The sequence below is a fragment of the Apium graveolens genome, chromosome 9 (genome assembly GCF_009905375.1).
Source record: "Apium graveolens cultivar Ventura chromosome 9, ASM990537v1, whole genome shotgun sequence".
Lineage (NCBI taxonomy): Eukaryota > Viridiplantae > Streptophyta > Magnoliopsida > Apiales > Apiaceae > Apium > Apium graveolens.
This window is the reverse complement of record NC_133655.1, coordinates 284,184,021-284,195,149: the sequence shown is the minus strand read 5'-3', so window position 1 is coordinate 284,195,149 and position 11,129 is coordinate 284,184,021. Positions and strand designations below refer to the sequence as shown.

Genomic DNA, 11,129 nt, shown 5'->3' with positions numbered 1-11,129 from the left:
TCGACCAATCAGATTTAACAAAGAAGTCATCCAATCAGTATTCAGCATTTCAGAAAGTTTGCTAGAGTATTTTGTCTTGTATATAAATGTAGATCAAACTTACTCAGCACTCATTGATCACTTCATAATGTAGTATACAGTTCTTGCCATCGATATAGTTAGTTATATTTTCTTCTCCATTATATTTGTCATGGTATTAGAGACATCATGATTCATACACTTACATCCGATGCATTCATCTCCATCTTCTCTTCGATTTCGTTCTGTACAGATCACAATCATCTTCATCTGTTTCAAGTTTGATAATCGTATTCATCTGTTTTGAGTTTGATTTTTATATACAGTTGCTTGTTTGTCCGTACAATTACTCAAATTAGGGTTTATAACTTCATCATTCTTCAGTTGTGTAATTTCTAATCATGACGATGAGCTATGTTGATGCTACTATTGGAGCTTCATCTTCTACATCAGGTGCAGCACAACATACACAGATTTTTGATGCTAATCATCTGTACTTCCTGCAAAATTTTGACAATCCAGGTACTCTTATAGTCACTCAGCTCTTGACTGATCAGAATTATAATCAATGGAGTACATCTGTTGAAATTGCATTATCTGCTAAGATGAAATTAGGTTTGATAGAAGGAACTTTGAGTAAACTTGCCATTACTTCACCTCTTTATGGCTTGTGGATTCATTGTAACAATATGGTGCTGTCTTGGTTACTAAACTCCATTTCTACTGAGATTCGTAATAGTATGGCCTATTTCACCACTGCTAAGGAGATTTGGGACGATTTCGCAGTTCGATTTTCTCAATCTAACATGCCTCGAACATTTCAGTTTCGAAAGGAACTAGCATCTATTCAACAAGGATCTATGAGTATCACAACCTTCTTTACTAGGTTTAGAACTCTTATGTCTAAAATAGATAATCTCAATCCCATTCCAAAATGTGTATGTGTTAATAACAAATGTGCTTGTAATAATGCTAAGAAATTGGAGAAATATGAAGATGCTATCAAGTTAAGTCAGTTCTTGATGGGGCTAAATGATCAATATACTACTATTCGAGGATAGTTGCTAATGATGAATCCTATCCCTACTCTGTCTCAAGCTTTCTCTCTGTTACCGCAAGAAGAATCTCAGAGAGACTTTACCAAAATTGCTCAGAATCCTCTTTCAGATGCTATGCCCATGAATATTAAGTACAGTGGACAGTTTAGATCTAAATCTGGAAATAATGGCCAAACTGTTACTAAGAAATAAAGCTCTACAGACTTGTTCTGTGATTACTGTCAAAATTCTGGACATATCATAGACAAATGTTTTTGTCTACATGGTTATCCTGATTGGCACAGGTTGTTTGGAAAACCTACGCCTAAACCAAAGAAACTAGCCCAGCCTGCTTCTGCCAAATCTGCTGCTCATGTTTCTACTTCTGATCTTGGGTCTCATGTCTCAGGAATTACATCTGCTCAATCTACAGCTACTGAATGCACTGAGTCATCTGTGTTCTCAGCTGCACAATATCAACAATTATCCAAAATGATTCAAGATTCCCTCAAAATGAACACCAATTAGAATGCTAATGCTACTAGCTCTCAACTTGCTGGTTATTTTTCTTGTTCAGTAGTTAGTGTCAATTTTGTGCTTACTACTACTACTACTACTGATCATTGTGACTCATGGATTTTGGATTTTGGAGCCACAAATCATATCACTGGTCATCTAACAATTATGACTAATATTAAATCTTTATATGCACAACTATATTTACCTAATGGTAACACAACAACTATTACTCATATTGGTAATGTGTGTTTAAATCCTACTTTGATCCTTCATGAGGTGTTATGTGTACCTCATTTTCAATGTAATCTCATCTCCATTGCCAAACTCACATATGATCTTTCATGTCTTCTATATTTCTCTACCAATTCTTGTTATCTACAGGACCTTACTTTGAAGAAGGGCAGGGATATTGGTAACTTGCATGATGGTCTGTACAAACTCAGTGCCTCCAAACTGTCTTGTTTGTCTGTTTTGAGTTGTATGTCAAATTCTGCTATTTTTACTCTCAATAACAAGAAATGTAATGTTAGTTCTATTTGACAATGCCAGTTTATGGCACTCCAGAATGGGTCATCCCTCTACTGGAGTTCTTTAGAAATTAAAATTCATTAATGATATGTCTAGTCAATTCAATGCTTGTCATATATGCCATATGTCTAAACAACATATACTTCCTTTTTCTTCTAGTCAATCTAAAAGTTCTGCTTATTTGATCTAGTTCATGTAGATGTCTGGGGGGCCTATAATCAATGTACTCATAATAACTGTAGTTATTTTCTTACAGTAGTTGAGGAATATTCTAGGGCTACATGGACCTTCTTGTTTCTTCATAAAACTCAAGTGCCAAATCTGATCAGAAGTTTTATATCATATGTTAAAACTCAGTTTGATAAAGTCATAAAAATCATAAGATCTGATAATGGGACTGAATTTACCAATCAAGATCTTACTTAATATCTTACCTCTCGTTGCATTATGCAATAAAATTCTTGTGCTAGAACTCCCCAACAGAATGAAAGAACTGAAAGAAAACATCAGCATCTGCTTAATATTGCCAGAGCCCTCAAATTTCAATATAATCTTACAAATTCTTTTTGGGGAGACTTTATATTAATTGCCACTCATCTTATTAATTTGCTCCCTTCTAAGCTTCTCCACTATAAAACTCATTTTCAATTATTATTTGATAAAGAACCAGATTATTTGGCTCTTAAAGTTTTTGGGTGTCTGTGTTATGCCACCAACACCAATGTGTCAAATAAACTTGCTTCTAGAGTCATCAAAGGAGTTTTTATTGGCTATCCTCATGGTAAGAAAGGGTATAAATTTCCGGATCTACAAACTCGAAAGAGCCTCTTGTCTAGAGATGTTACCTTTGTTGAACATATTTTTTCATTTAAGTCCACAGACACTTTTAATGCTAAGTCATCCGATACACCTTCGTTCCCTATACTTTATCCAAGTTTAGATGCTATTGACTCTAGTTCTCCTATAGAGCTCAATTCTGAAACTCATCAGTCAAAGTTACAAATCAATCCTGAGACTAATACATCTCAGCCTATTATCACATCTGGTATTTCCACCAGACCTACTAGAGTCAGACAAGCTCCTAAAAAATTTAAAGACTTTGTTGGGTTACCTTCTACTCATGCAGTTATAATATCTCCTCCTTCAGGGCCAGGTTTGTCTTCTTCATACCCTATTAGTCATTGTTTGTCTTTTGATAAGTCTCTCTCTTCCTGTATTCAATCGTTTCAGTTTACTAATTTAAAATTACATCCACTTAAAAGTATAACATGATAAACAGTATGATCGTTATTCAGTTCATTTCATTTATATTCTCGCTGAGAGTGTCGACCTTCGGCGTCACCATGGAATCTGTTTTATCCTAGGAGGCTTTTTGCCGGCACAATATGGTGAGAGCTAATAAGCTTTAAGGAGACAGTTTCACACTGAACTCGGGTTTTTATATCCTTCGCAATATACTTCTCGTCTCCGTTCTTTTTTTTGTTATTCAAATAGTTGTTTTGCACGTACACACCATGGTGCAGTAGTTTGGCTGCAACCATTATTAAGTTCGCTCTCTGAATAATCACTCTTGTAATTTCATTTTTCAAGCACAGCTGATACATTAACTCCCTCTATTTGAGACATAAGATTCAAAGTCATCGAATTATGTATTTTTCAACATAGCCTTTGCTACTTTTAGCACAAAGATATTTCTGCACTTCAATGGTTAAGCAATTCCTAGATAACCATATAATTGAACTAAACTGCCATTTGAGTACTAATTCCTCAAAGTCTTTCTATAAAATTCCGACATAAGGTTAAAGGAAAATTTTAGTACGGAAACTAGAGAAAAACAACTTCTGATAATGGCTTAAGCAAACCTTAGTAACATCAGCTCTTTGGGAAAACAAGTTGTCTTGACATCAATAAATAAAAATTAGAACAACACAAACTGTCTTTATTCAGTACTGTTATATGCTAAGACTTGAGTAATTTTGTAACTAAATATGATGGATCAGATCTCACTTATTTAGGTTACTGACGCTCTCAACGTTTATGAAATGAAATAAACCAAAAGTAAAACCAAAATATGCTGTCAAAAATCACTTCCTCCAAATTTTAGTCCAAATTCAAATCCGAAGTAAGTGGAGAAACAAGTTTCAACAGGAAGCACTAATTTAGCTTCGTTTAAAAGAGCAGTTACTTGCTCAAGAATTAGTATCTGCAGAGATTGAAATAGTGTGAGATTAACACTCGGCGAATACGCATCATGTACAGAGTTGAGAAACATATTGCTATCTGTTATGGAAGCTAACCTAGTGTTTCACTATAAAGTTGGTGCAGTAGTTTGGCTGCAACCATTACTGATTCTGGATACCAGTCGCGAGAACATGGAATACATATTAAGTTCGCTCTCTGAATAATCACTCTTTTAATTTCAATTTTTAAGCACAGCTAAAACATAGGCTTAGGCAAAATAAACAACGGGTATGAAAATGAAAACCAAATATGCTGTCAAAAATCACTTCCTCCAAATTTTAGTCCAAATTCAAATCCGAAAATTAAGTGGAGAAACATTTCAACAGAAAGAAAAACTGATAATGCTGTCGAACTCTATTCTGATATAGCACTATGTGTGTGCTTGTATACATAATGTCTAACTTTAACCTTCCACCTCTGGTAGCCAATAGCAAACGAGTATCAGCTAGGCTCCAAGGAGATATGTGAATATTCTAACAAAATTACATATATAGAAGTGCATTCTTCATTTTTCCACGTCGTTCAGGCATTAGGATGAACCACATTCAATGCTTGCTTAATTTTTTCGCAGCTGCTTATGAGGAATTGTACTACTTTGGCAGCATCCACAAGAGTTATAACCGCCACTGGAAAACTATTAACCAGTACCTGAAAAAACACGGTGAAGAGAGTTTTGCTGGTGCCTCCTGCGCAAAATGAAGGACCATCCCGAATTATTGTGAATCCTGATGGTAGAAGAGGTAAACCATTTGGATTTCCCCCACCTTGTATCTTTGCTGTTGTACTCGCTTCTCTTCTGTTATTGTAGTCACTACATCTATGTGCTTATAATAGATAATGTTAAATTTCCTTGCGATGTCAACTTTTAATCTCTGTTGTTGTATCCAGTTGAGTCATTTGGCAATGTTCCCATGAGCTGATAGATTTGCATACATGACGAACATGTGGACTTTGGACGATGATGCGTGCCTTCAAGGTGGTGGAGTTGAGGCATCGACAGATATACGTTTACATCGACAGATTTGCTTCTAGTAGATAGCTTTCATGCATTCTTCAGCCCCCTGATTCTTCAACTAAATTTATAAACTGAAATGTATTCTGCATCTTCTTAACGTGTTGCACTTGTAGATTGAAATTTTGTCATTCTTGGTGGTGCCTATGCCTTCACCAATTACTATACTGGAACATGTTCCATCATGCAGCATAATCGGCCAAGCGCACCTGGGAGCAGATGTTATGGGAAATACCTTAAAATTACATCCACTTAAAAGTATAAAACATGATAATCAGCATGATCTTTATTCAGTTAGTGACATTAGTATTGTCATCGTCATATATTTTGGGTTGTTTGTGTTGTCACGGGCTTAAAGGTTAGTTTTCCTTCTACATTCATTCTGGTTCTTTGCTGGGACTTGTGACTATGCCTTAAACATTGGAACTGAACTTGGCTATGCACTTTTTGCGCGTGTGTGTGTCTGTGTTTAATTAGGGGCGCAGCACTGTAGTAGGAATGTAGTGGTAGAAGAGCTAAAGAACTGAGCTACTCTCCGCCAAAGAGAAGAAATGAGATGTAAATTCCTGTGTAGATGTCATTGCAGATGAAGAAAACAACAAATAATTCGTACATATATAACACCAGCTCTCTGGGAAAACAAGTTGTCTTGATATCAATACCTAAAATTTAGAAAAGCACAAACTGTCTTTATTCAGTACTGTTATCTCATATCTGCTAAGACTTGAGTAATTTTGTAACTAAATATGATGAATCAAATCTCACTTAATTAGGTTACTGACAGTCACTTTTATAATGAAAATGCAGAGCCAGTTGGTCCCAGGTAGATTTTCTCATAAAACGTAGGCTTAGGCAAAATATACAACGTGTCTGAATTGAAAACCGAAATATGCTGTCAAAAATCACTTCCTCCAAATCTTAGTCCAAATTCAAATCCGAAAAATAAGTGAAGAAACATCTCTACAGAAATAAAAACCGATAATGTTGTCGAACTCTATTTTGATATAGCACTATGTGTGTGCTTGTGTACATATTGTCAAATTTTAACCTTCCACCTCTGGTAGCCAATAGCAAAAGAGTATATCAGCTAGGTTCCAAGGAGATATATGAATATTCTAACAAAATTACATATATAGAAGTGCATTCTTTATTTTTCCACGTCGTTCAGGCATTAGGATGAATCGCATTCAATGCTTGCTTGATTTTTTCGCAGCTGCTTCTGAGGAATTGTACTACTTTGGCAGCATCCACAAGAGTTATAACAGCCACTGGAAAACTATTAACCAGTACTTGAAGTGAAGAGAGTTTTGCTGGTGCCTCCTTCGCAATATGAAGGACCATCCCGAAGTATTGTGAATCCTGATGGTAGAAGAGGTAAACCATTTGGATTTCCCCCACCTTGTATCAGGTCTATACTCTCGGTTTCGATGATGGAAAACACGATGTGGGATGCAAGTGCATCACTCCAACTTTCATGTAGTACTAGCAAGAAAGATGGAGTAATCAAAATAGACTGAATTTCTGAATAATCAAAGAGATTGCTGAAGGAAAATCCCAGAAATTCAAAGAAGGCCCCAGGAGCTCACATGATGAAACGATGACTAATGAGCCTAAAATTTGGATCAGATTCTAATATGGATAACTTGTAGATTAAAATATAGGGTTTCATATCATTATAAATACACTATATTCGTCTTTCTCGTTTTAATTATTAAAATTCGTAGGCCTTTTGCTCACACAAATCAGCAGTCTTCTAAATTCTTATAAAATTCATCGTAATTTGGAATTCAGTGATCCTGGACTTTTCGGAAAGAACTTTTTATTCTCTACAACTTTTGTGGTTTATGTTTTTCAATATAACGTCGTTTAGAGGGTCAAAAAGGCTAATTTCAGATCTGGTCAGGTTTGAGATAAGATTTCGATAGATCTTGCTAGTATTTTCAAAATTGTGTGTTATGCGTGTATATTTGATTATCAAATCTTGGGCTAAGTGATGATATATTTGATAGTATTATATGATATAGAATATGTATCGATGTATATATGTGATGTCTAGATGATAATTTGAGATCTATGATTTGTGTCAAGGTTTGTGAAAATATCGAATAAGAACTTAGGACCGTAGTCACCGGATTGTAGTGACAGCTTTATGAAAATTTAGGACCGTTATCACCGGGTTGTAGTGGTTGTAGCATGGGTTATTGATTTTGAATTATTGTTGTTTATGTGGTATGTGTATTGTGTGTATCGAATAAGAATAAGAATATGTATCGAAAGTGTTTGTTTCGTATATCGTATATTGTATCGTATAGATTATCGTTTTTGTTATATGTATTCATGTTACTTGGCCTGCTAGTTGGATCGATTGGTCTCTTTCTGGGTTGTGCAACTCATTCTTTCAATTTTAGGTTTCTTCTAAGATTCGAGTTGGATAGCATTGGAGTTCGAGGACCTTAGATTCAGAGTAGATTGACTTTTGGACCGCTTCCGTTAGTTGCGCTTTTGTAATAGAAGTTTTGATCAATAAAGTGTATTTTGTGTTAGTTTTTATTTAGAATTAATAGTTCGGAAAGTGCGGACCCTTATACTCGAGCAGTCAGAAAATTGACTTATCGAGAACTCACTCGAGAAGTCTCAAAATGACTTGTCGATAAGTCAGTTAGACTTATCGAGAACTCAGTTCTCTATATACTTTTGATCATTTTGATTATGCCTTTTGTTTATTTTTACATATTGAAAATGTAAATCAACATTTTGACAATTTTCTTAGAATTGAAAAATTCCAAGCTAAATTTTAATTTTTGAAAAATAAATATGCAGATATTTCTGAAATATTTATAATTCATAATGCAATTAATTTCCAATTAAATCAATTTAATTTTGATTTAGTAGAAATTAATCTGCTGCAACACATTAGCTGAGTTCTTGCCTTAGGATGGAGAATTTAACATTCCAATTTCACCTACAAGTCTAGTGAAAGTTGCTTCATCCAAAGATTTAGTAAAAATGTTAGCTAATTGTTTTTTATTGGAACAAAAATGAGCTCAATGGTACCATTTGCAACATGTTCTCTAATAAAATGGTACCTTACATCAATGTGCTTTGTTCTAGAATGATTAACTGGAATTCTAATCCAAAGCACTTGAGCACAACAACTTCTTGCAGCTATGTATTCAGCCTCTGCTATAGAATTTGAAACAGATTGTTGTTTCTTGCTATACCAAGATACAAGTCTTTGTCCAAGAAACTGACAGCTTCCACTAATGCTCTTTCTGTCAACCCTGCATCCAGCAAAATTTGTATCTGTGTATCCAATAACTTCAAAACCAGTTCCCTTAGGATACCATAATCCCAAGTTTGGAGTCCCCTTCAAGTATCTGAAAATTCTCTTGACAGCCATCAAATGTGATTCTTTTGATTGGCTTGAAATCTTGCACACAGACATGTTGCAAACATGATGTCTGGTCTACTTGTAGTTAAGTAAAGCAATGATTCAATCATTCCTCTATAGCTTGAGATGTCTACACTCTTGCCCTTTTTATCTTTATCTAACTTTGTAGCTGTAGACATAGGTGTAGATTCAGGAGAACAATCAACCATACCAAACTTTTTTAATGAATCTTTGACATACTTAGTTTGGCTGATGAAGATTTTATCACTTCTTTGACTGACTTGAAGTCCAAGAAAGTAACTTAGATCTCCAATCATACTCATTTCATATTCACTCTACATAAGCTTAGAGAACCTTTGACAAAGCTTTTCATTAGTAGAACCAAATATAATATCATCCACATAGATCTGAACTAGGATCATGTCATCACCATGCTTCTTGTAGAATAAAGTCTTGTCAATAGTACCTCTAGTGAATCCATGCTTAATCAAAAAATTTGACAGTGTATCATACCAAACTCTAGGTGCTTGTTTAAGTCCATAGAGGGCCTTGAGTAACTTGAATACAAAATTTGGAAATTCTGGATCTTCAAAGTCAGGTGGCTGTTGCACGTAAACCTCTTCTTCCAACTCACCATTAAGGAAATCACTCTTCACACCCATTTGATATACCTTGAAATTTGAATGTGCAGCAAATGCAAGGAAAATCCTTATTACTTCAAGTCTTGCAACTGGAGCAAAAGTTTCATCATAATCAATTCCTTCCTCCTGTGAGTAGCCTTTTACAACCAACCTAGCTTTGTTTCTGGTAACAATTCCATTTTCATCCATCTTATTCCTGAACACCCACTTTGTTCCAATGATACTTCTGTTCTTTGGTGCATGAACTAATTTCCATACTTTGTTTCTCTTAAACTGATTTAGCTCTTCTTGCATAGCATATATCCAATTAGGATCAAGAAGGGCTTCCTCAGTTTTCTTTGGCTCAACTTGTGACAGAAAACATGCATGAATGCATTCATTTGTAGTTGCACTTCTAGTCCTTACTCCACTAGTTGGATCACCAATAATTTCTTCTCTAGTGTGACTTCTATCCCATTTTCTGGTGTGAGTTTGTTGACTTGATTTTTCTGTGCTTTCTTCACAATTGGCATGACTTGCAGAGCCTTCCTCTCTTTCTCCCCCCTGAGTTTGTGCTATCAAATTCAGGTTAATAAGATGAACTTCAATTCTCATGATTCACTTGTTCAGTTGACTCTTCATTTGTTCTGTAAGTTGCATTGACTACAGTTTCATCATCAGTATCACTATAAATGTTGAGGTTTTCAAACTTTAGGGCTTTAGCTTCATTTTCATCAAGGCATTCCAAGCCTGGGCACTTGTCATCATCAAAAGTAACATATGTGCTTTCCATAATTTTCTTTTATTCAATCATATAGACTTTGTATGCAGTTCTTTCTAATGAATATCCCAGAAAAATTGCCTCAAAATCTTTGGAGTCAAATTTTTCCATATATTCAGAGTTGTACTTTAACACAGAGCACTTGCTTCCAAACACATGAAGATGCTTCACAGTAGGCTTTCTTTTGGATAAGATTGAGTAGGGTGATTTTCCAAGATTCTTGTTAATGAGATATCTGTTTGGAGTATAGCATGCAGTGTTCACAGCTAATTCCCAAAAACTAGTTGGCAACTTTGCAACTTGCAGCATTGTTCTAGCAGCTTCCACCAATGTTCTGTTTTTCCTCTCAACTACCCCATTTTGTTGAGGTGGTTTAGGAGCTGAGAATTCTTGAACAATACGTTTGTCATTGCAGAATTCAGTTAAGGTTGCATTCCTGAATTCTGTTTCTGATCTTCATCATGCTTCTCAATCTTCTTGATGTGTTCAATTATGATGTGTGGAGTCTCATATTTAGAGTACATAAATTCTACCCATGTGTACCTTGAGTAGTCATCCACCATCACAAGTGCATATCTTTTTCTTGAAATTGACTTGACATTAACTGGTCCAAATAAATTCATGTGAATAAGTTGCAAATGTGCACTTATAGAATTCACAGTTTTACTTTTTGACTTGATCTTTTTATTTTTCCTTTTTGGAAAGCATCACAGACTTCATCTTGAGCAAATTCCAGAGTAGGCATGTCTCTCGCCAACTCCTTTTTAACTAGAGTATTGATTGCTTTGAAATTCAAATGAGACAGCTTCTTATGCCATAGTTTGCTTTGCTCTACAGATGCCTTGGTGTAGAAGCAACAAATTCCATCCTCATTTTCTGAGTCTAAGTCTGCAACAAATAAGCTTCATTTTCTTGCTCCTTTCAGAGCAACTTCACCAGTTTTCTTGCTGATAAAAGTGCATTCTTCTTTGTTGAATAACAT

General features: G+C 35.2%; 1 protein-coding gene across 1 annotated transcript; it reads left to right on the top strand.

The window, feature by feature from the left end:
• Window positions 1-419: 419 nt before the first annotated feature.
• LOC141686472 (uncharacterized) lies at window positions 420-1,079 on the top strand. The gene has a single exon (XM_074491506.1). The coding sequence runs from the start codon at window positions 420-422 to the stop codon at window positions 1,077-1,079; it is 660 nt and encodes a 219-aa protein (XP_074347607.1).
• The last annotated feature ends 10,050 nt before the right edge of the window (window positions 1,080-11,129 follow it).

Excerpts from the sequence above, each read along its gene's own strand:
- LOC141686472 (XM_074491506.1), top strand. The coding sequence starts at position 420 with ATGACGATGAGCTATGTTGATGCTACTATTGGAGCTTCATCTTCTACA.